We start from the raw sequence: 24,769 nt of genomic DNA, 5'->3' as shown, positions 1-24,769 counted from the left end.
TTAGTTATTATCTGCCACATGTCAATCTAAGGGAACCTTGGAGAAAGAAAAGATTTGAGGTGACGACGGAGTTGATGTCGATCGTGATGGCGACGACGACGAATTTCGATGACGGAGTTGGAGCGCGGAGTCGTCAGGGGGCTGGCTGGTGGGTAGACACAAGTTGCGATGCATGAAGGAGCCCGGGGAAGCAGCGTCGATGGAGGCTTGGGTGTGCTTGCGGCTGAAGCTTGGAGCTACTAAAGCGTTGGAGGGGTTGTAGACGCAGTTGGTGTAGATGCTGCTCGTTGTGTAGGAGTCGCCCTGTCGTCTGGAGCTTTGTAGATGAAGTGGCTCATTGGAGAGGCATTCGCAATAGGTTGCTGACGGAACTATTGGCCCATTGTATTGCATGGAGCCTGCTCGCCGGAAGAACTCTAGCTCTCGCTGTTGGAGCATTGACAGTTTCTTGAGAGAGGCCCTGAATTCAGAAAATTGGGCTGACGGTGCCAAGGTTGGAGAAACCACCAAAAGATCTGGTGGAGAAAAGGCAGGAAAGGGAGGCAACGGCGGGAATGGGAGCAAAGCTCCGAGGCTTGGCTATGGTGGGCACAAAGATCAATAGAGCTCACCAGTAGACAGTGCGCATCAAACCTGCTGTTGATTGGAGTATCATGAAGAGATTGTAGAGGGTCGAGGCCGAGGGAGCCATAGTAGGCTTCTCATAGATAGGCTGCTAGGTACTTGCATTCAGGAGATTTGGCTGCTTGCTGTAGTCTGTTGCAGAGAGTACTTGCCTTTTTCTTGCTTGTCGTGGTCGTGTTGGAGCTTGCTTGTGAAGCTCGAAATCGAAGCTCATTGTTGAGGTCGTGGCTTCTTGCTGTAGAAGAGAATGAGGCCCTACTGGCTAGAGTTGCAAGGATTGCATGCGCCTAGAGAATATTCTAGGCTTGTAGAAGGTCATCTCCTTCTCTGTGACTCCTCTCAAGCTGAAAACTAAAGACCCTCATATCTTAACACTCAGCCTTTCTTTCTCTCCCTATCTCTTTCTCACACACAAAGAAAGAACAATGGACGGAAAAATTTTCAACCAAAATGATACAAAAGGAGAATACCCAACTATGTCTAAAGCTAATCTAAGAGAGCTAGACCTAAGCTCTGATACCATGTGAAAGTGTGGATTGTGCTCTCCTAGTGCAACGTGGAATTAACAAAAGATCAAGGGGGATCAAACCATAGAAGAAACTCCATGAGAGACATAGGGTAGGCAATACTCAATCTATTCCAAATGTGTGTACTCAACAATACATGATAGGCTTCTTATATAGAGAGAGCCTTTAGAATAGTCAAACTATGTGGGATCCTCTCATCCACATCTCTCCTTGTGGATATCCTCAATCCACACCTCCACATCATGTAGTCCACATCCTAGGGTGGCTACTTTAATTATTTCCTATACCATACCTTAGCCTTTAATTATGTGCTCATGGCACCACAACTCTCAACATTCTCTTCCTGAGTCTTATCTCAGCTTTCATACCTCGCTGAACTTATCATTGAGGGGGGGTGCAAATCCTCTCACTTTTCATGAGTTGATAGGACTTCTGCTTCAGGAAGAGCAGACCAGGAAAAACTTGGCTTCACGTGCAGGTGAACAAGTCATGCTCTCAAAGTTTAAATAAAAAACAAAGGGACAGGCAAAGACATCAGTAAATCAGCCTTCCAGTGGGTCAGGACAGCCTTCACAAAAGGCTAAAAATGATGCAAGTAAGCCCAAGAAGAAGGGTTTTTGTCACTACTGCAAAAAGCCATGTCATCACATTGCAGAATGCACGAAAAGGCTTGCAAAAGAGAAGAAAAACAGCTCCAGTATGGCTGTTTCAGATTCAGCTCCTCATGCATCTGACAATGGGGATGCTGCAGCCAACTTTGTTGGACAGGATTATGCCTTTTTATCTTGCATTTCAGATTCTAGGCTGGCTGCTCTAGATGCTCGGGACAGTACAGCCACTTGCAGTGATGATACATATGCATTTTTGACTTACAGTTATGACTCTTCTACGGATGCATCTGCTTTCAATGCCAATGAAACACTGAACACTTGGTATTTTGACAGCGGTGCATCCAAGCACATCACTTCTAGGAAGTGTCTTTTTACTTCCTTGCATCCACCTCCCGTTGGTAAGAAAGTCACTTGTGCCAACAACTCATCATATTCAGTACGTGGCACAGGAGATGTTGAGCTCACTGCCATTGATGGCTCAATTTTCAGACTTTCAGATGTCTTATATGTGCCTGGTATAACCAAAAATCTTCTTTCAGTGTCCACTCTTAACAGAGCTGGATTTCAGGTCATCTTTGAGGATGACAAATGTGCTGTCCGAGACAGGGAAGATGACTATGCCTTAAGGTTATCTGGTACTCTGCTGCGTGGGCTTTTTCAGCTTGATCTTTTTGAGAAAAGAGCAGCCCATGCTCTTGCAGTTTCTACCCCTACATCTGCCATGCAAAATGCAGAATTATGGCATGCCCGATATGACCACATGCATTACAACAGCTTGATGACACTTCAGAAGTATTCCATGGTTGATGCATTGCCACCTCTTGAGATACCTCCTCCACATGCCTGTGAAGGGTGCATTTTGGGCAAGATGCATAGATTCCCCTTCAAGAAGGATGGTTCAGTTAAAGCTGTCCGCAAATTACAGCTTATACATAGTGATGTCTGTGGTCCCATGAGGACTCCATCGTTGGGTGGTCATCTCTACTTCGTTACATTTATTGATGATTACTCCAATTTCACTTGGGTTTTTGGGCTGAAACGCAAATCAGAAGTGTTCACGGTGTTTAAACACTTTTCAGCCATGGTTGAAAATGAAACCGGACTCAAGATACAGACATTGCACATAGATAGAGGTGGGGAATACTTGTCTGCAGAATTTGATGCTTTTCTGAAAGGCAAAGGTATTGTGCATCAGCTCACAGTCAGGCTAACCCCTCAGCAAAATGGCAAAGCTGAGAGGAAAAATAGAACTCTCATGGAGATGGACAGATGTATGCTGAAAAGCAAACACATGCCTCACAAATTCTGGCTTGAGGGTTTGATGTGTGCCAATTACATTTTGAATCGGGCTCCCACTAAGGCTTTAAAAACAAAAACTCCTTATCAGGTCTGGAATGATAGAAAGCCTTCAGTGGATCACTTCCGAGTCTTTGGATGCCTTGCTTATGCTCATGTGCCAGTTGAATTTAGGCACAAGTTGTCAGATAAAGCCATTAAGTGCATATTTGTTGGGTACAGTGCAGAAAGCAAGGGGTACCGTCTCTACAATCCTGCTACATGCAAGATCATAGTAAGTAGAGATGTGATATTTGCTGAAAATTCAGCTCACACTCGGGCTGAATTTCAAATGCCTTCTTCTTCAGAGGATGTCTTTGAGGGGTTGCTACCCATTGCCTTGGGTTCCCCTGCTGATTTTTCTGATGCAAATCAGAATTTACAGCCACCTCCAGATACTTTAGTCCCGCCACAGGATGTCTTGCCCCCTCCACAGGCAGTGGAACAGGTGGTGCAGCAAGAAATTGCAGACATACATGCAGCAAAAACAGTCCCAAACTGGCTGTTACAGACTCTCAGGGAGAGTAAAATTGATGCTCCGTTACCTGGCAGGACTCGCAGTGCAGCAAGGCACATGGAAGGTGCTAATTCAGAGGAATCAGCATATGCAGGTACTCTTCTTGATGAGGAGGAATCTGCCACATTCGAAGAGGCAAAGGACAATGTGCATTGGATGAATGCCATGCACGATGAGTTGCAGTCCATTGCAAAAAATCAGACTTGGGATGTTGTAGACTTGCCACCAGGTAAACATGCCATTGGCACACGATGGGTTTTCAAGGTCAAACAGAAGCCAGATGGCTCCATTGACAAATATAAGGCAAGGTTGGTTGCAAAAGGCTATGCTCAGAAAAAGGGCATAGATTATGAGGAGACATTCGCTCCTACATCCCGGATGACCACCATCCGATCAGTTATTGCAATGGCTGCACATTTTGAGTGGAATGTTCATCAGTTGGACATAAAAACAGCCTTCTTAAATGGGGACTTGCTAGAAGAGGTGTATGTCAAACAACCTCCGGGCTTTGAAATTACAGCAAATGCACTTCAAGTATGCAAGCTCAACAAAGCTTTATATGGGCTGAAACAGGCCCCTCGTGCATGGTATGCCAAGATCCATGCCTTTTTGACCAGCAAGGGGTTGCACAATAGTCCTACTGAGAGCACCCTCTACATCAAGATGGATGGGGGGGAAATTTTAGTCATCCTTCTTTATGTCGGTGACTTACTGCTCACAGGGTCCAATGAAGACAAAATTGCAGATTTCAAAAGCTGATTTGCAGACCAACTTTGACATGTCAGATTTGGGGCTGCTTCACTTTTATTTGGGGATCCAGTTCTCTCATGAGAGACGTGGCATTGTTATGTCTCAGTCCAAGTATGTTCAGAAACTCTTGGACAGATTCAACATGCATGATTGTAAGCCCATAGCTACTCCCATGGAGCCGGGGCTGTGAAACTCACAATGCATGATACAGGAGAATTAGTTGATGCCACACTTTACAGTCAGGCTGTTGGATGCCTCATATATCTCTGCAACACTAGACCTGATATTCAGTTTGCAGTATCTCAGGTGAGCAGGTACATGCACAGCCCAAAAACTATGCATTGGCAGGCAGTTAAGCGCATCTTCCGTTATTTGCAGCGCACGAAGTCTTTTGGCTTGCTATTTCCCAGGGGGGGTGACTTGCAGATGCATGCCTACAGTGATTCAGATTGGGCTGGTGATTATGATACTAGGCAGTCCACTAGTGGCAATTGTTTCTTTTTGGGTAAATCTTGCATTTCTTGGCTGAGCAAGAAACAATCTACAGTGGCTACCTCATCATGTGAAGCTGAGTACAGGGCAGCTTTCACAGCAACAGTTGAATGTGTCTGGCTGCGACGTCTATTTGCTGATCTTCATCTGTCTTTGGAGGGTCCTTCTCCAATTCTCACTGATAGTCAAAGTGCCATTGCAGTGGCAAAGAATCCACTGTTTCATGCTTGCACGAAGCACATTGAGGTTCATTATCACTACGTCAGAGAGAAGTTGCATGCAGGAGAGATCAGTATGATCTTTGTGTCCACACATGACAACGTGTTGGGGTAAAGGCACATTGCCTACCCTTATATTAAAAGAATTAAAGTTAGGACACCTATGACTGTCTTAAGACAGTCATAGGGTAAACCTAATCCTAATAAAACTTAAGTGAGTTTGTGGTGTGGCTCACTCATTACTTCACACCCGCAATAGTGTGTCTCTCACTCTCACTCTCTTGCTCCCTTTCCACCTCGCTTCCCTTCTCAACTGGTATCAGAGACACACTATTGCGGGTGTGAAGTAATGAGTGAGCCACACCACAAACTCACTTAAGTTTTATTAGGATTAGGTTTACCCTATGACTGTCTTAAGACAGTCATAGGTGTCCTAACTTTAATTCTTTTAATATAAGGGTAGGCAATGTGCCTTTACCCCAACAACCTCCCACCTAAAGGCCAATGTGCCTAAAGGGGAGAAAAGAATAAAAATACAGCAATATACAGTTACTGTATACAAGACCATAAAGTAAGAATGGTCTCATCCTAATCCCATGATGTGGCGGCAATGTGCAAACCGCTCTGTAGGCAAGCTCTTAGTGAGCAAATCTGCAGGATTATCATCAGTATGTACTTTCACAAGCTCAAGACGCTTGTCTTCCAGTACCTCCCTGATAAAATGATATTTCACTTCTATGTGCTTGGTCTTCTGATGAAAGACCGGATTCTTTGCCAACATGATAGCACTCTGACTATCACAATGCAGAACTGGCATATCTCCTGTAATGCCCAAATCTCCCACCAGCCGAGTAAGCCATATTGCTTCCTTGCAAGCCTCAGTGGCTGCAACATATTCAGCTTCTGTGGTTGATAGTGCAACGCATTTCTGCAACCGAGACACCCATGATATAGCACCTCCTGCAAATGTAAAAATATAACCGGTAGTAGACTTCCGGTTATCTGCATTCCCTGCATAGTCTGAATCTGTAAAACCATGCACCAAAGCATCCTGCCTACCATAGCATATGCACAAGTCTTTGGTACCTTTGAGATACCTCAAGACACCTTTCACTGCTTCCCAATGCCGCTTGCCTGGATTTGCCATATACCGGCTGATAACTCCCACCGCAAAAGCAATATCCGGACGAGTGGCAACCATGGTATACATCAAAGATCCAACTGCAGATGCATACGGAACCTTGGCCATTTCAGCCTTATCATCATTTGATCTGGGGCTGTCCTTACTGCTGAGTTTTAAATGTGGAGGCAACGGGGTACTAATGGACTTCCCCCCCTCCATTTTAAATCGCTGCAGTACTTTGTCAATATACTCTTTCTGTGACAGAAACAAAAGTCCCTTGGACCTGTCACGAGTAATACGCATGCCAAGAATATGATTTGCATCACCCAAGTCTTTCATGTCAAAAGACTTATGCAGTTGTTTCTTCAAAGCACTAATCTCATGCTGAGATTTACTGGCAATAAGCATGTCATCCACATATAGAATGAGTAGCATCAAACTGCCATCCTTTGCCCGTTTGGTGTACAAGCAATGATCGGTCTCACACCTATGATACCCTTGAGACTGCATGAATGCATCAAACTTCTTGTACCATTCTCTTGGTGCCTGCTTGAGTCCATACAAGCTCCTTTTGAGCTTACACACAAGCTGCTCTTTCCCTTTAACAGCATATCCCTCTGGCTGACTCATATAGATCTCATCATGGAGATCTCCGTGAAGAAAAGCTGTCTTCACATCCATCTGACATAAATCCATGTCAGCATGAGCAACAAGAGCCAACACTGCTCTCAAAGTAGTCATCTTGACTACAGGGGAAAAAATCTCATCAAAATCAATGCCCTTCTCCTGCTTAAATCCCTTGGCAACCAATCGGGCCTTATACCGAGGTAAAGCATTTGAATCCACTTTGACTTTGTAAACCCACTTGCATGGCAAAACTTTTCTGCCTGCAGGTAACTGCACCAAGTCCCATGTATCATTCTGAAGTAGAGAGTCCATTTCTGACTGCATGGCTTTCTCCCACTTCTTTTTCTCTGTTCTTCCCATAGCTTCCTTGAAGCTGGAAGGCTCACCACAATCTGTCAGCATGATAAAATCAGCCACATTATTGGCTCCTGGAACAAACCTGACAGGAGGCCGTTGTGCACGGGTGCTCCTCCTAACAAACTGTTCCGGATTAGGTTGCTGTCCAGCCTGGTCTTCATGCATAACAGGTGGCTGTACCACCGTATCTGGCTGTTCTACAGCCCCATCAGTTGGCACATCTAGTGGTGCATTATTGGCAAAATTTTCTGGCTGATTTTCAGCCTGTATACCCTCTTGAACAGGGTGATCTGCAGCAGGCTGCTGCTGCATATAAATGGGCATTCTTTGCTGTCCAACATCATCATAAATAACCCGCCTGTATTCCACAGGTTGAACGGGTTCCTTGTGTACACTATCTTCTTTAAAGATGACATCATTGCTGCGTATAATCTTCCGTTTAACGGGATCCCATAATCTGTACCCCATTTCACCTTCATCACCATATCCCATAAAGATGCATCTGATAGACTTTGGATCCAGTTTGGTGCGTAGATCTTTGCGTACATGAGCAAAGCACTCGCAGCCAAAGACCCGTAAGTGCTTATATGAGGGTGGCTTGCCAGACCACACCTCCTCTGGCACTTTCAATTCCAAAGCCTTATTTGGTGACCTGTTAATAATGTGAACTGCTGTTTGCACGGCTTCTGCCCAAAAGCCATGGGGTAATGCAGCATAAGACAACATACATCGAACCTTCTCCTGAATAGTTCGATTCATCCGCTCACTGGCACCATTTTGAGATGCATTATGAGGAGCTGTGAGTTCCTGTTTGATGCCCTTAGCTTGGCAAAACTGCACAAAAGCATGTGACACATACTCACCCCCATTATCGGATCTTAGGCATTTCAGCCTACGACCTGTCCGATTTTCAACCTGAGCGACAAATCTCTTGAAAGCATTTAGGGCATCTCCCTTATGCTTCAAGAAATAGACCCACACCTTACGTGTAGCATCATCAATGAAAGTAATAAAATATTTGGCACCCCCTAGTGATAACTGTGGCATCTCACACAAATCAGTGTGCACTAGATCAAGTGGTGCTCTATTCTGGGGAGTCCTCCTCTTATGAGGAGTCACAGAATGCTTGCCAAATATGCAATGATCACAAGTAGGCAAATCTGAAAATGAAAGAGACGGCAGATAACCCAAACGTGACAGTTCTTTCATTCCTTGAACAGACATGTGTCCCAACCGGCTATGCCACAATGAAACCTTTGGCAGCTCGGTTATGGCAACAACATGATTACCCACACTGGAAACATAAAGAGGGTACAAGGTATCACTCTTAAAACCCTCAGCCACTACAGTATGGCCATCAGTAATCACCCATTTGGAATCTCCAAATGTGGTGTGGTAACCACTGTCATCCAATAAGCCAGTGCTAATCAGATTTTTCTTGATTTCCGGCACATGGCGAACACCATCAAGCATAAATGACTGTCCATCAGGAAATACTATCTGTATACTGCCAATCCCTGCAATCTGACATGCATAGTTGTTCCCAAGATGAACAACTCCATGAGTACCTGTGTAGGAAGTAAACCACTCCCTGTGAGGTGTAACATGAAAAGAGGCACCTGAATCCAAGAGCCAGGTGTGCATGTCATGACCATCAATAACCAAAGCATGTGCTATTACAGCAGAAGAGCATAAAACATCATGTATGTCACTGTCACTGTCCTCTGCTGCAACATTGACTGCATCCAATTCAACTAGCGTGGCCTTGCCTTTGCCTTTGCTTGCATTTCCTGCATCCTGTGATTCAGCCTTCTTGGCTTTCTGATCCCGTATGAACTTGAAGCACTTCGACTTCACATGTCCCTTCTTGCCACAATAAAAGCATTCAATGTCCTTTTTGCCACGGGACTGACTGCGGGATTTGGACTTACTAGCAGATCTCCCCTTCTGCTGATTCCTGCCTCTATCCTGTACCTGCAAAGCATTTGAAGACTTGCTGCCCGCATTATTCTTCCTGCTCATCTCCTCCATAAGGAGAGAGCTCTCTACATCAGCATAAATAAGAGTGGCATTTGAGTTTGACAGGGTGGTCTTGAAAGTGTCCCAACTCTCAGGAAGAGTACACAACAAGAAAGTGGCCTTGAACTCCTCATCAAGATTCAACCCCTGTGCAATCAGCTGTGTAAAGATAGCATTGAACTCACTCAAGTGTGAGGTCATAGCTGTACCTTCCTTCATGCGAAGATCGACCAGCTTCTTCAGCCAATAAACCTTACTGGCTGAGCTCTTTTGGGCATACAATTCCTCTAGTCTCTGCCATAGACCATAAGAGGTCTTTTCAGCCTGTACATTGAACACAAGAGTGTCTGAAATAGTAAGCATAATAGCTGCCCTCGCAGACAAATCAAGCTCTTCCCAATCATCAGCTGCCATATCAGATGGCTTGACACCCTTTACCCTTATGGGCTTAGCAATCTTCTTTAACAGAAGAACATTCAAGCACTGTTCTGCCCATAATGCATAGTTATGTGCTCCTTCCAGTTTCTTTATGTTCAGAATTGAAGAATCACCTCCTCCTGATGCCATATCAGATGAGGAAAATACCTGACTCCCTGGAAGTAAAAAAGACTGAATAATAAAGTTCTGATTTCTCAGAAAAGCCTGCTCTATTCAAGAGCCAGTAGCACTCTCAAAAGTGCTGTTTTTACTGTCAGTAAAATCTGCAGCAAAACAGTAAATGTCCCTGCAAGTACTGTACCTTCTGACAAACTGTTCTGTGCTCAAAGAGGCATAAAAAACAGTAATTACAGACTGCTGCTGCTGCTCAACAAGAGCTTAACAGTGCATAATTATCTGACAAAACCACTCAGACTGCTGTAAACACTGCTGTACTGACTGTACTGATCACTTCTCCCACCTCAGATGAGGTATGTCACTGTCTCAAATTGCAGAAAATACTTGACTGACACCCCAAAAACAGTAAATGACTCTTCAGCCTGTCACACAAAACCTGCAACAGGAAATGGGATAAATCCCAAGCAATCACCCTTATACCAAGGGGAGAAAATGCATCTGAAGATCTCTGTCGGTAACCCAAGTGCAATCAAACAAAGTCTGGGCAAAAGCCCCTTGATCTGACACCTGAATCAAGTGGAGGACACCTCAACAATGAGGTAGCATGCAATATGAAAATCTCTCTGACTCTTGTACCTGACAATGTGCAAAGCATAGACTGCCTCTGTGTACTCAGTAACAACACAAACCACAAAGTACAAACACCCAGAAGAAAATCTTTTGAGCACTGTCAACGATGGGCAGTTAGGGACCGAGTAAACTCGATGCGCCCTGACCAAGCGTGGCTCAACTGAGATTTTCAGAGTGTGTACAAAGAATGTGACCTGCAACAAATGTCACCAAATGCACTGCGGAAAGAAAGCAAATGTGTGCTCCCTGGCTACACACTGCCTCAAGGCATAGACTGCAAACACATCTAGGCAAAAGCCCTTTGATAATTTCACCCAAAACTGAGATTTTTCCTCAGTAAATGCATAGAAACTCCTGCTGTCCTGCTGTACTTGTTGTAGTACGCGCTTCCCAAAAAAAAACTTTGCAGCAAAAGACACCAAGTCCTGCGTTCGATGCCAACCCCTGTGCAATCTGCAGACAGACTGTCGTCCGTACCTGGGACAGTCTGTCGTCCGTACCAGTGTACGGCTTTCCGTACGACTGTACGGACAGTCCGTACAGCTGACGTACTGAATAAAACAGCAGCTATGCTGCTGGACTACAGCAGGCTGGCGACGCCTGCGCCTAGTAGCAGCTGCTGCTGGATGCAAATGCCACGAGCTGCAGCTAGCAGCTCATGTGTACAGCGCCACCCGCGACCAGCGACCAGCTCATGAGGAGTCACCCGCGACCAGCGACCTGCTCCGGAAAAAGCCTGCAGATCTGCGCCGAAATGCGCCCGCCTGCGCCGCCCTGTTGCCCTCGAAATGCGCCGCTCTGATGCCCTCGAAGTGCGCCGCTCTGATGCCCTAGCAGCCTGCGAACAGGAAAAACACCGCCGTCCTGTCGAGAGGAGGTGTAGCAATAGTGTGTCTCTCACTCTCACTCTCTTGCTCCCTTTCCACCTCGCTTCCCTTCTCACAACGTTGCAGATATTTTCACCAAAGCACTACCACGTGAAAAGTTTGAGGCATTTCGCAGTGCCCTGAACTTATATCTGTTTGGTGATTGATCAGCCTTGTACATGACATTGGCACTGCAGGGGGGTGTTAGAATTATAGATATAATTCAGCAGTGACCAATGTAATTTAATAAGCTAGTTAGGGGCACTTTTCCCTCTTTAAGAGGTTTTTCCCCCTAACAGCAGTTAGTTCACTAACTATGGTTAGTGACTACTAAGGTTTTGTCACTAGGACAAAACCTTATCTCTCACTCATTGTGTTGTACACTCTACACTCTTCTATTGCAACTAAGCTTTCAGCTTCTAAGCTTTCAGCTCTCACTCTCTTGCTCTCTCTCACTCTCCATTCTCTCACAGATAGCCAATGCTTCAATAGAAAGTGCAGCTGAATGATGATCAAGGTGATAAAGCCCTTTTTGCAAAGTGCCAGTGAGAACTATGGCATTGTCATCACGAAGATCATATACTAGGCATCTGTAGCCATCAAAAATTACTCTGAAACCTGAAGTAGCAATTGCTGAAATTGAAATCAAGTTGACTTCAATGCCAGGCACAAAAAGAACATTTGTCAGAGTGACAGGATGGCTGGAAATGGATGTGAGCTGCGCATCTCCAATTCCTTTTACAGCCTATGAAGCATTATTAGCACATGTAACAGTCCCCCCTCGAGGTGCATCAGCCAGAGAATGAAACAACTGTCTGCAAGATGTGACATGCTTGGAAGCACCACTATCAAAGTACCAGGACTCAGCATCATTAGCAGTAAAGAGTGCATCAACTTTGGATGTGAGCTGCGCATCTCCAATTCCTTTTACAGCATATGGAGCATTATTAGCACATGTAACAGTCCCCCCTCGAGGTGCATCAACCAGAGAATGAAACAACTGTCTGCAAGATGTGACATGCTTGGAAGCACCACTATCAAAGTACCAGGACTCAGCATCATTAGCAGTAAAGAGTGCATCAACTTTGGAGGGATCAAATGAGCAATGGACAGCCCATGCCCAATCATCCTGAAGAGCATGTGCATGTGAAGCATCTGCTGGCTCATGGGATTCAATGGCATGTGAGGCATTAACTGTCAATCCTGCTTTCTTTTTCTCCGAAGCAATGCGCTTCCTGCATTCTGAAATGTCATGTCCAGGCTTGCGACAATAGTTGCATCTTTTCTTCTTTCCCTTATCTGCTGTATTTTTAGATGCATGGGAGGAATTGCAGCTGCTATGTGTAGAGGAAATGCAGCTGCTATGCGCAGATTTTGGCTTGCCCATAGGCTTGGAAGCCTTGCCTCTTCCTGTCTGCTGTGAAGCAAATGCATGATCAGGAATAATGGCTTCTCTCTTAGCTCTACTTTGCTCTTCCTGCAAAAGCAAAGTAACTAGCTGGTCAAAAGAATAGTGGTCTGGATTACCCATGGCCACTAATCGAAGGGTTGTAGCAAACCCTTGATATGTATATGGCCGTCCATTCAATGTGGTACTGACAAGCTGTGAATTTGGCACCACCTCATCAATGTTGGCAAGATGTTCCATGAGGTCTTTGACCTTTGTCAAATATGCATCCATTGACTCACCTTCATTCATATTCACTTCCTGTAATTGCCTTCTCAAATATGCAACACGAGCATCATTGCGTATCTAATAGAGAGAAGCCAATTTATCCCAAGCATCCTTTGCTGTCCTGCAAGACCGGATGTGTGGAATAATGATTCTCTTGCATGATAAAGCAATGCATGAATGTGCATTTGCATCTCTTGCATCCCATCTTGACTATTCTTGAGTTGGAAGAGCAGCAGCACGAGTGCTAGAGGAAGAGGCATCAGGAGGAGTACTACCTGCAGAAGGACCAGCAGTAGAAACAACCATTGTAGCATTGGCTGGCCTCAGATCAGCCCCAGAAACAATATTCCACAAATGCTTTGCAACAAGAATATGTTTCATGAGATAAGACCACATCGGATAGTTGGTGCCATCCAACTTATCATATTCACGAAGAACTCCAAAATAAATCTTGATTGTTCCCAGCCATAGCAACTGTGATAACCTGTAAAAGACCCGAAAAACCAAAAGCCTCAAGGCTATCACTGCAAAAAAAAGCTGGCTGTCCCAAAAAATGACAGCAAATATCTGCAAATTTCTGACCCAAATCAAAGGGCAAATGCAGATCTGATCCAAATGTGACTGTGACAGGCAATGTTCACTGCAAAAACAGCAAATTTGGCAAAAGCCCCAAATTTATTGAGGGCAAATAGGCCAAAAAGAGGGCAAATGTAGAAAGTTGTGAATTGTTTTGGAGAGTCTTGCTTGGCAAGGTGATTCACAATGAATGCTTGCAGTTCAAGTTCATGCTTCTGAGCGTTGTGTGCAAATCAATCATGCTTTCACCCATTGTTTGGGTATCCCAGTGAGTCAGTAGACACTTGTCATTGTCTGGGGAGCGTGTGGCCTTGTTTGGGCTGCTAGTAAACGCTCTCACGTTAAATGCATGTGTTTGCACTATGAATGGATTCCGATAGTCACATGGGTCTGAGAGCAAAGGCCCGCAGGGCTAATGTTTGTGATATTGATGCCTACTGAGACTGGGAAGAGCACTGAATGCAAGCGGGTTTGAATTCATTATGTATCTTATTTGCTGGCTTTGGCTGGTAACGTGTTCAGTGTGGGAATATGTTTTTGGCTTCTCTAGGAGATAGGTCACATGCAAGCAATGGTTGCTAGGCAAATGGCACATCTTTGATACAACCTCGTTGTTGAGTAGACAAGGGTTAGGAAATCCATGCTTGAAATGGGAAGTATCCTTGGAACCCCGAGAGGGATGGTACGGGTGTGACTGCCATAGTGTTTGCTGTATTGTGATGCTAGATAAGTTATTGTATCACGATATGTGCGACCCATAGGGTGAGAGACTATTGGTCATGGCAGTCCTGGACGATTGAGAGAGCGTACGTATGCTTTCTTTCTCTGCAATTGGCCAGATGGATGGCTAATTGGGCACTGGTAGCAGCTATGGGCAACTATATGGCCAATTGTGGTACTAGTGACAGTTCCAGACTGCAGTTAAGCTTCCTAGACTAGGAATGGAGACCTACTGACAGTAGTAGTGAGAGCGGTGAGCAATAAGGGGCATATGCAGGGTATTTGTTTGCTCACTAGGATGTGGAATGCCGCAGTTGTAAGGAGTGTATCCTTTATGTAACCTGGATTTCAGGGCCTCTGACTTAATTAAAGAAATACCGAAAAGGGGCGCCAAGGTTTGGGGCCAATCTGTGTCTTTGTCCATAGATGTGCAGACTCATCAATAGACAATGTACCAGCCAGATATAGAAGACACCAAAATAATATATTTCCATCCAAAGCTATGGACACAATACAAAAGAGATAGATCCGGAGTCAAACCAATGGTGTGGTCCTCTGATTTTACCACAAGGTACTTCTCCTATCTGCCGGCTATCTCTAGACTCGAGCCCGCGTGCTCCACCTCGAGCTTCTGTAGACTTTCCGTCCAGATCCAAAAACCTTGCTTCCCTAGAAGACAGCAAAGTTCCAGCCCTAGATGAACTCTGTCTGCAGCAACTCCTAGTCTCCTCTGCCTCCTGGATGTAGGCCTGAGGGTGTGAGTATAGCTGCTCCTGCTGCTCCTCTAATGGCTGATCTGTTGAATGAATTATGCCCCTCCAAGGGGACCCTTTTATAGGGGCAAATGGCTCCTCAAAGTTGACCGACAGGGTGCTGGCCGACTCAACTGCCCCTCCAACCAACCCCACCACCTCTTAGGGCTGTGTGCTGGCCAACCAGCCAGCTTCGCCCTATATAAGGGCATGCCACTGCCCATTAGCAGCCCTTCTTTGCTGCTCCACCTGGCCTCCATGCAAGCGCCTCCAAGACCTGCTGGTTCCGCCCTCTGCTAGGCATGTCCACTCATCCAAGGATCTGTACCAGTCCCGTACAGCCACGTGTACTCGCCCATACTAGAGACGCTGCTGTTCCGTACTGTTCCCTCAGGGATCCTCCACCTTAGTGCTTTGATCTTTGTGCTGCCCACATGACAGCCTGTGTGCTGTCCATGTGGCAGCCCCTTTTCTTCTCTCTTGGCTGTGAGGTGCTGCCCATGCCTCTCTCTATTGTTGTCTGATCCATGCCCTCATGGCAACCATCATGTTGCTGATCCATGCCCTCATGGCAACCATCATGTTGCCCATGTGACCATCTCTCAGATCCTAGGTCCACCCACTCCATGCTCTCCTCATATGGGGGCTTACAGATGGGGAGGTGAACTTGCCAACAAGCAGGCCAGCAGAACACTCCTGTGGCCACTCTTGTCGCCATATGGCAGGACATCCTCTACACCCTACGTGCCATTTGGGAGCGTGGAACTCCAGGTTACAGAGCAACCGCTGAAAGGCAGGAGCGTTTCTGCAAGGCATGGCTTGCAGGCATCTTCTATCTTCTCACCACGAGAGGTATTATGTGGTTGTATAGCCCAGCGCCTTGGTTGTTAGCCCATGTTCTAGAGATTCCCTACGCAGTGTGCTGGGTTCTCAGGAAACAAGTTGGCCTTTCTATTGGTGACAACCAATTCTCTTTTTTTCTTTTTCTCATGGTCGGTACTGGTTTGGTTTTGCTGATTTGTATGGTGGTCTATTTCAAGCATAAATGGAAGTTCCTTTCTCTTTGGGAGTAAAATTTCCCGCTGAATTGGCCCACGCTCTACCAATGCATGCTGCTTGAACTCCAGCAAGCTCTTTAACAGTGACTATCCAATGACATATCATTAACATATCAAAATTATTTCTTTCAGGAGTCGTAGTGGAAAATCCCATATCCCATGGAGTGAAATTCTGACTTGCTAAGCTCCATACCTGCAATACAAATTATATTTCCCATTCCCAGTAGTTCAAACAACAAATGCTTGCTTTTGAAACATTTGATCACGAAGAATCATCCCCGTCTCCCCGCTTACTGGACTGGTATGGAAGGGTACATTAGAATTCCTTACTAGAAACCAAAGATAGCATACATTGAGACTATCCTGTCTTCCTACCAGACACGCAATCGATTCAAATCCACACATGCCATTCTGACATTTGAACTGGAGACTTGGTGGTAACTTAGTAACTTCCCCTTGTCTGGTGACAGACCCGATTTGATCGAAGCCCGTGATACAGCCCGAGGTATACTATTCCATAGTGCAAAAATAGTAAAAAATCGCATGAAAATGACACAAACCATGTATAACGTGAATTAAGAGGATGAGAAGACCTAAGATGGAGGTAATATAATCACCACTTTGGTTGTAAAGCCGAGAAAATTTGACCACATTACTTTGTTTAGCATTTCTCTCTTTCTGCCCTTTTTTTTGTTTAGCATTTCTTCCACAGATAGCAATATGCAATCACAGTTGCAAAAACTCAGGCACACATTCAAGTCCCTAACTTACATGCGCAAGTGTGGGGGCGGATGGTAATATCGGCATCCGTATCCACGAGAACAGCGATCACGAAGTGAATCATAGCAGACTGTTGCCTGCTCCCTGGATAAGAAAATCTGTATTAGACACCCTTTGTGAAAAGTGGCCAGAGAAAAGAGAACCTGCAGTATCTCTTTCCATAAATTCCTAATTATAAAAACACGGTTTCCTAAGGGAAAACAACACAAAAAAACCTTACAGTGGGGTGCGTGTTTAATCACTTTAAAACTTCAACCAATTAATATCAGTGAAATTGACTATTCTATTCTCTTTGAATAACACACTATAATCATTATACTAAATTTATCATGCTTTCCGACTCGTTTGTTGCAATTTCCTTGAGATTTTGAGCAGAATGTTTGGCTTTTACCAACGTTTTGGACAATCAATCACCGTGGTTATTACATGAAGAGGAACGTTCATATGGCATTCTCTCTGCAGATGTTTTCACCAGGGAATCATCAGGGTGATCTATATATGCCCATCCACACACCCTGCTATATATTGGCACTTACAGTTGGTGTTTGAATTCTCTCCCATGGACCAGAAGTGAAAACTTGAGACAGGGCTCTCAAAGCTAAATAATGCAAAGATAATTCACAATTTTCCATACATTTGCCACCAAGAAATAAGTCTACTATCTCACACACATGATAATATAATAAAAGAATAATAACGGTCCTTGGACTAAGTTTCTACCAATGCTTCAAAAATAAAGGAAAGACCCGTTCACATTTGTTAAACGGGATCCAAGCCCTCATGGGTCAAAATGTGTGTGTGTGTGGGGGAAAGTTACCAAAAAAAAAAGTGTGTGTGGGGGAAAAGGGGGGGGGGGGGGGGGGGGGGGTCGGTGGGTGGGTGGAGGGGGGTTGGGGAGGGGGGAGAGCTTTTGAGATGGACCTTCTTGTATCCTCCTCGTCCCCTGCTGTTTCTTGTTGTCCGCCTGCAGCCCCGTTGTCTCCTTCGTTTCCCTTGGACCCCCAGTCGGTTGCTCCCACCCTATTGTCCGTTTTACCATCTTCTGGATCTTCTGTCCCTTTTTCGGACTCTCGCTGTACTGTGTAGGGGCGATGCACAAAGGAGCAAGTACAGGAGTCGAAAGGTGTGAACCGTCATGTCAACTAGATAGGAAAAAAAGAAAAGTACATAGTACTTGAAGGTAGACCCTAGGATTAAGTGTCCTAGGTGTCACATAGGACTAAATGTCCTATGTGGCATAAAAGGCACTAAGTGCCTATAACTATGCCTACAAGGCACATACCATGGCCCATAGGGCATCACTAGAACCGGGAGAAGATGGCCTACAAACCCCCCTCCATGGTATGGGCTGAAGTATTCTGGATGTACAAAGGTATGTCATATCATGTAACAAAGGGAACCAAGCGTAACGCATGTCTGAAGACTTTGAACTTTGGACGAGGAAGTGCCTTTGTAAACATATCTGCTATGTTGTCCTCTGTGGGAAGGTAGGACAACTCTATGTCTCCTGCTGACAACCACTCTCAAACATAATGATAGTGAACTTCAATGTGCTTGGTACGCGCATGAAACACTGGATTACGCGCAATGGCCAAAGCACTCTAGCTGTCAATGTAGACCATGGTGAAGGATGTCTGGTGAATACCAAGATCTGTAAGTAACTGTTGAAGCCAGACACACTCTACTGTAGCAGTGAAGGCTGCCCTGTACTTAGCCTCACAACTAGATGTGGCAATTGTTGGTTGCTTCTTGCTGAGCCAAGAGATACATGAACTGCCGGTATGTGACACTCTGGTGTCGGTACAACCTCCCCAATCACTATCCGTGTAAGCATGCATGGTAAGTGAACCTTGATTACCATAGAAGAGGGCTAAATCCTGAGTGCCTCTGAGATATCTAAAGACTCTCTTCACTGCCTGTCAATGCTGTGAACTGGGCATGAGCATGAACCTGCTGAGCTGGGCTACATACTGTAAGTCGGGTCTAGTGTGACATAAGTAAATGAGACATCCAACAACCTCGTGATAAAGGGTGATATCACATGGTGGGCTCCCATCATGAGCTGAAAATTTGAAGCCAGGGTCCACTAGAGTAGAGATTGGCTTGCAATCCTCGAACTGAAAACAATCAAGGAGCTATCCAATATACTTGGACTGTGACATCATGATACCCCCTCAACATGAGCAAACTGAATGCCCAAATAATAGTGTAGCTGTCCCATGTCTGACATTTCAAAAGCCTGCTGCAAATCGGCCTTGAAAGCTGCAATATGCTGTGTATCTAGGCCCATGATTAGCATATCATCCACATATAAAATCAGCACTTAAAAATCAGATCCACTCCCACGCACATAAACAGTGGGCTCTGTGGGGCTATTCTGAAAACCAAGGGATAGTAAGTGTGCATGAATTTTGGCATACCATGCCCAAAGTACCTGCTTCAAACCATAAAGGGCTCTTCTAAGCCGGCATACCTTGTTTTCAGAATTAACAACTTCAAAGCCAAGAGGTTGTGTCACATAAACTTCTTCTTGCAGATCCCCATGAAGAAAAGCAGTCTTGATATCAAGCTAGTGCACTTGCCAATGGTGATGGGCTGCAATGGCAATGACACATCTAATAGTAGTAATCCTAGATGTGGGAGCAAAGGTCTCCTCAAAGTCAATGCCTTGTTGTTGGGCATACCCTTTTGCAACAAGATGGGCTTTGTGTCGATCTATACTGCCATCAGATTTCCTTTTCAATTTGTAGACCCACCGGGTAGCAATGGCATGCTTGCCGGGAGGGAGATCTACTAATTCCCATGTGTCATTTTTCGCAATAGATTGTAACTCAGCTCTCATTGCATCCATCCACTCTTTGTTGTCAAAAGCATCTTTATGGGACAAAGGCTCTTCATTGCAAGCTGTAGCAAGGAGTGCAAACTCAAGAAAGTGACCATGCATCTGTCTATTCCCTGATCTTGTCCGGGCAGCAAAAGGTTGATCTTGTTTGCTGTCCCTCAATGTATCAAGAAGCCATCAGGGAGCTTGCCTTTGCTGTCTATTGACAGCTCTTTCTTCAATCACTGCATCATGAATAGTGGGATCATTTTGTGCTGGAAGAGAAACCTGCAAATCAGCATGGGGTATAGGCTGATCATTGCTTGTTGGAGGGCCTACAGGAGGCTCATGTTGCTGGTCAAAGTCCCCCTCTGAGGAAGGAAGAGGTAACCAAGAGTCAAAGGCATCAAACATGTCAACTTCTAGCTTAGCTTTGCAGTCCACAAGAGGAGAAGCCGAATGTTCAGCAAAGATTACATCTCTACTGACAATAATCTTCCCAGTATTTGGTCGGTATAACCTATACCCTCTGCTCTCCTAGCTGTAACCAATAAATATGCATTTGATTGCCTTGTCATCAAGCTTATGTCTCAGCTGAGATGGTACATGAACATATGCAAGAGACCCAAAAACTCTCATGCGTGAAAGTGAAGGCTTCCTGCCTTTCCATGCCTCATAAGGTGTAACAGTCTTCAATGCCCTTGTAGGTGATCTATTCAGCACATAGTTGGCACACATCACTACATCAAGCCAAAATTTATTGGGCAAGGACTTGGCCTTAAGCATGCATCTGGCCATCTCCATAGTGGACCTGTTCTTCCTTTCAGGAACAAGATTATGCTGAGGAGTGTAAAGAATAGTGCATGAGTGAACAATGCCCCGTGAAGACAAAAATGCATCAAACTCCTTTGACATATACTCTCCCCCCCTATCTGTGTTGAGGGTGACAAGCTTGCATCCTGATTCATTCTCAACCATACTCAACCACCTCTGAAAGCATGAGAACACTTCAGATTTGGCTTTTAAAGCATATACCCAGCAATATCTTGTGAAGACCAGCAGTAGGGGCAGCCACTGTAGCATTGGCTAGAAACAATATTCCAAAAATGCCTTGCAACAAGAATATGTTTCATGAGATAAGACCACATCGGATGGTTGGTGCCATCCAACTTATCATCTTCACGAAGAATGCCAAATAGATCATGATTGTTGCCAGCCATTGCAAATGGGATACCCTGAAAAGAAGAGACCTGTAAACACAAAAGCCTCAAGGCCATCACTGCAAAGAGATGGCTGTCAAAAATGACCCAAATGTGACTGTGTCAGGCAATGTTCACTGCAAAAAACAGCAAATCTAGCAAAAGCCCCAAATTTAATGAGGGCAAATAGGCCAAAAAGAGGGCAAATACAGAAAAGGCCCAAATTTTTCTGAGATTTTGCAAATGTGACCCAATGTATTGCAATCTGACCCAATGTCCTGCAAATGTGACTTAATGTCCAGCAATCTGACCCAATGTACTGCAATCTAAACAAGAAATTGCAGACCAAATCCCAAAAACCCCTGCCTTACTGACCAATTGATATACTGTTTCCACATCAATACATCTCGCGTGATACCTGCATGCAAGCTCCCGCGACCCCTGCTTTGCATCTCCCTCCTCGTCACTCCTCCACCTCATTCCCCCCTAGCCCTTGCTTCCTTCCCCTCACCCCTGCCCCCGCTAAGCTGCTAGAGCAGCTTGCTGCAAGTAGCAGCAATTCAACAGGCAGCTACTACCTGCCTCCGTCCCCCCCCCCCCCCTCTTCCAATTCTTCTATCCTGTTTCACCCTACCCGCCCTGCAGTTCTTCTTATTTCCACCGCCCCCACCTCCCCAATTCTCCTCCGCCCCTCTATTTCCCTCTTTGGCCTCCCTTTCTTCCACCTTCCTTGCCTTTCTCCAACCTTTTCTGAGTGCAAATAGCCCACAAACAGGCTGTCTCGCTGGCCCGTTTTCGCCAGCCTGCCCCTTTCCCACCAGCACCTCCCCCTCCTTCCATTTCGCCAACTATCTGCTTCCTTCCCAGCCCTCTGACAACCCCTTGACTGCCCGGGGGTTTTCCCTCCTTTTTCCTTCTTACCACCAATTTGGTGTCCTTTTCTACTCTCAAATCGTCTCCTTTGTTTCCCTCCCTCCTTCTCTCCGCCTTTGTTTCCCTCCACTCCCTCTCCAAGTAGGTGTCATCAAAATTCGGCGAGAGGCTTTTCAGAAAATGACCTTTTCATCTGTTCAAAGTATTAGTAGGATCTTCAACACCCACAACCCATCATCTCTCTTGAAGACGAGCAACAGATTCAGCAAGCAGTACAAGAACTACCGAATAGAGAACTAATGGGACCTTTTGTTGGCTTAACGCCAACCAAATGCTAGATTTGAGATTGGATACAAAGAAGCTTATAGCAATGAAAGAGCAGTATTTCTCTTACAGTTTGCTTCGTTCAAAGATCATCCAGCCACTTGTCAGGCAGAACCCAATGTTGGTCCCAAGCAGATTTAGTTTATCCCAATCATGAGTTCACTATGGATGACATGGACTCGCCAGAGTCCCATCATGTGCCCAAGTTTCCAATGACACTCTCGTTTCCAATTCTCCTGAAGGAGTAGAAGTCCATCCTCCCATCCACTTGGGGCCTATTTTAGGATAGTACTAAGTCCCCAATGTCAGCAACCTCTTTACTCTCTCACGATGGAGTCCTAAAGTTGGATGACCAAGACACCCTCCTCGACGACGTGCCTATTGCTTTCTTGTTCAGAAGCAAGTCCACCAAGTCCCTAGTGTGGTTTTTTTTAATCCATAGAAGCATCATAACTACATGTGAAGAAGGCCCAATCATGTTCTACAAAATTTTGATGAGGCATCATCTTTTCATGCATTTGTGACTGACTACACTCTTTCTTCTTCTCTTTTGTAAATCTCTCTTGGCCTTGATGATTGAAGTGACCAGGCTATTTACAGTAGCGGCATTTTCCTTTCCTTTTAGGATTTTCAGCATCCTTTCTGTCCATACTAGAGGTCTGTCTTGCAACATGTTTGGGCTGATACTTACTTTTTTCCTTATTTTTGCAGCGAAAACTTGCTCTCCACCTTGCATACGCAATGACATGTTATGTCTACTCTGCTCTTCTTGCAACACAAGTCCCATCAACTGCTGAAAGGTGAGAGGGTAGGGATTCCCCCTCAGGTAATTTTGAGTGACGTATGAAATGAAAGACAAGACTGCGGTAAGAAGTTCAGTGTAGTATAGACAAGCTGCATATATGGTTTGACTACATCAATGTTCAAAGGTTGCTCATGCAAGTCCTGAATCATCATGACATGCTATGCCATTGAATCTCCTTCATGAATATGTAGCAAATCAAGCTCTCTTTTCAAATATGAGACCCTTGCCTCTTTATGGGCCTAACAGCATGTGCATCGCGTGCATCCCATCTTCTCTACTCTAGGCGTGATACCAACAAGTGCTTGTGCTTGTAGTGGAGTTCATTACCCACCACCCCCCCCCCTTTGATGCGGAGGACCGCTTGCGGCAATAGGAGCGGGACAAACGTCATCGCCAACAACTAAGTCCCAACAAAGTTCCTTGGCAACCAAAATATTTATTGCCATCCAAGTACATATATACCTTCATAAGACTAGAATATATCCACTCTTACAAATTGTCCTATTTAATAGAACAAGCGAAAGAACAGAAGAAAGAAGGGAGTTTGTAAGCGAACTTAATTATGACCCATGCAGCTCAAGCACGACTCACACAAGGGCGTAGTGCTTTGCCTCGACTAGAGCAACAGTGCTTCCAAGCGCACTTCCAAGATCCACTGATGACGGGCTGGCTTTTCGATACGCTTGTGCGGCCGACTGCCATGTATGAAGCACCCTTCTGGACTAGAGGCTGACCGGGCATAGCTATTGGAAAGGTCACCTCCCCATCTGTAAGCCCCAACATGAGGAGAGCATGGGGGGTTGAACCTAGTGTTTAAGAGAAAGCCACATGGGCAGCATCATGGCTGCCATGAGGTCAGGGATCAGACAAGAAAAGAGAGGGGGAGGGGGCTGCCACATGGGCAGCACCTCCCATCCAAGAGAGAAGAAAAGGGGCTGCCACATGGGCAGCACATGAGCTGCCATGTGGGCAGCACAGCAGCCTGGGAGAGGGCTGACAAAGGTGCAGCATGTACAGGCTGGAATGGGCCTTTGACAGAGGCGCACAGGTCTCTAACAAAGGCGCACAGGGGGCAAAATGAAGCTAGCACATGGCGCAGCATGGCGGGCCAAAGGGGTGCCTCCACAGGGCTGCAAAAGGCGGGGGCATTGTGAGAATGGGACAGAGAGAAACAGTGAGAGCAAGAAGCAGGAGAGAGTGAGAGCTGAAAGCTTAGTTGCAAATAGATGAGTGTTACAAATAAATGGAGTGATGGGTTTTGTCTAAGTGACAAAACCTAATCACTTCACTAACCATAGTTAGTGAACTAACTGTGGTTATGGGAAAAAACCTCTAAGTGAGGGAAAAGTGCCCCTAACCTACTTATTACATTACATTGGTCACTACTAAATTATAGCAATAATTCTAACACCCCCCTGCAGTGCCAATGTCATGTACAAGGAAAAGATCAATCACCAAAAGGAGATAAGTTCAGGGCACCGCGAAATGCCTCAAACTTTTCACGTGGAAGTGCTTTGTTGAAAATGTCTGCAACATTGTCATGTGTTCACACATAGATCATGTTGATCTCTCCTGCATGCAACTTCTCTCTGACGTAGTGATAGTGAATCTCAATGTGCTTCGTGCGAGCATGAAACACAGGATTCTTTGCCACTGCAATAGCACTCTGACTATCAGTGAGAATTGGAGAAGGACCCTCCAATGAAGGATGAAGATCAGCAAATAAACGACGCAGCCAAACACATTCAACTGTCGCTGTGAAAGCTGCCCTGTACTCAACTTCACATGAAGAGGTAGCCACTGTAGATTGTTTTTGCTTAACCAAGAAATACAAGCTTTCCCCAGAAAGAAACATTCGCCACTTGTGGACTGCCTAGTGTCATAATCTCCAGCCCAATCTGAGTCACTGTAGGCATGCATCTGCAAGTCACCCCC

General features: G+C 45.3%; 1 protein-coding gene across 6 annotated transcripts in view; it reads right to left on the bottom strand.

Annotated features, from left to right (window-relative positions):
* The window catches only part of LOC147896221 (zinc finger CCCH domain-containing protein 28-like), a 95,268-nt gene that overhangs the window by 26,049 nt on the left and 44,450 nt on the right, over positions 1 to 24,769 (bottom strand). For all 6 annotated transcript variants that reach the window (XM_087382738.1, XM_087382741.1, XM_087382739.1 and 3 more), the window contains exon 2: positions 16,804 to 16,896. In XM_087382738.1, coding sequence (XP_087238864.1) covers positions 16,804 to 16,896 — 93 coding nt within the window. The remainder of the gene's footprint in view (positions 1 to 16,803; positions 16,897 to 24,769) is intronic.

Source organism: Dipteris shenzhenensis, chromosome 12 (genome assembly GCF_047967505.1).
Source record: "Dipteris shenzhenensis isolate YYH24624 ecotype China chromosome 12, Dip_SZ_1.0, whole genome shotgun sequence".
Taxonomy (NCBI): Eukaryota; Viridiplantae; Streptophyta; class Polypodiopsida; order Gleicheniales; family Dipteridaceae; genus Dipteris; species Dipteris shenzhenensis.
Note: the sequence above shows the minus strand (reverse complement) of the source record. Positions and strands in the feature narration are given on the sequence as shown.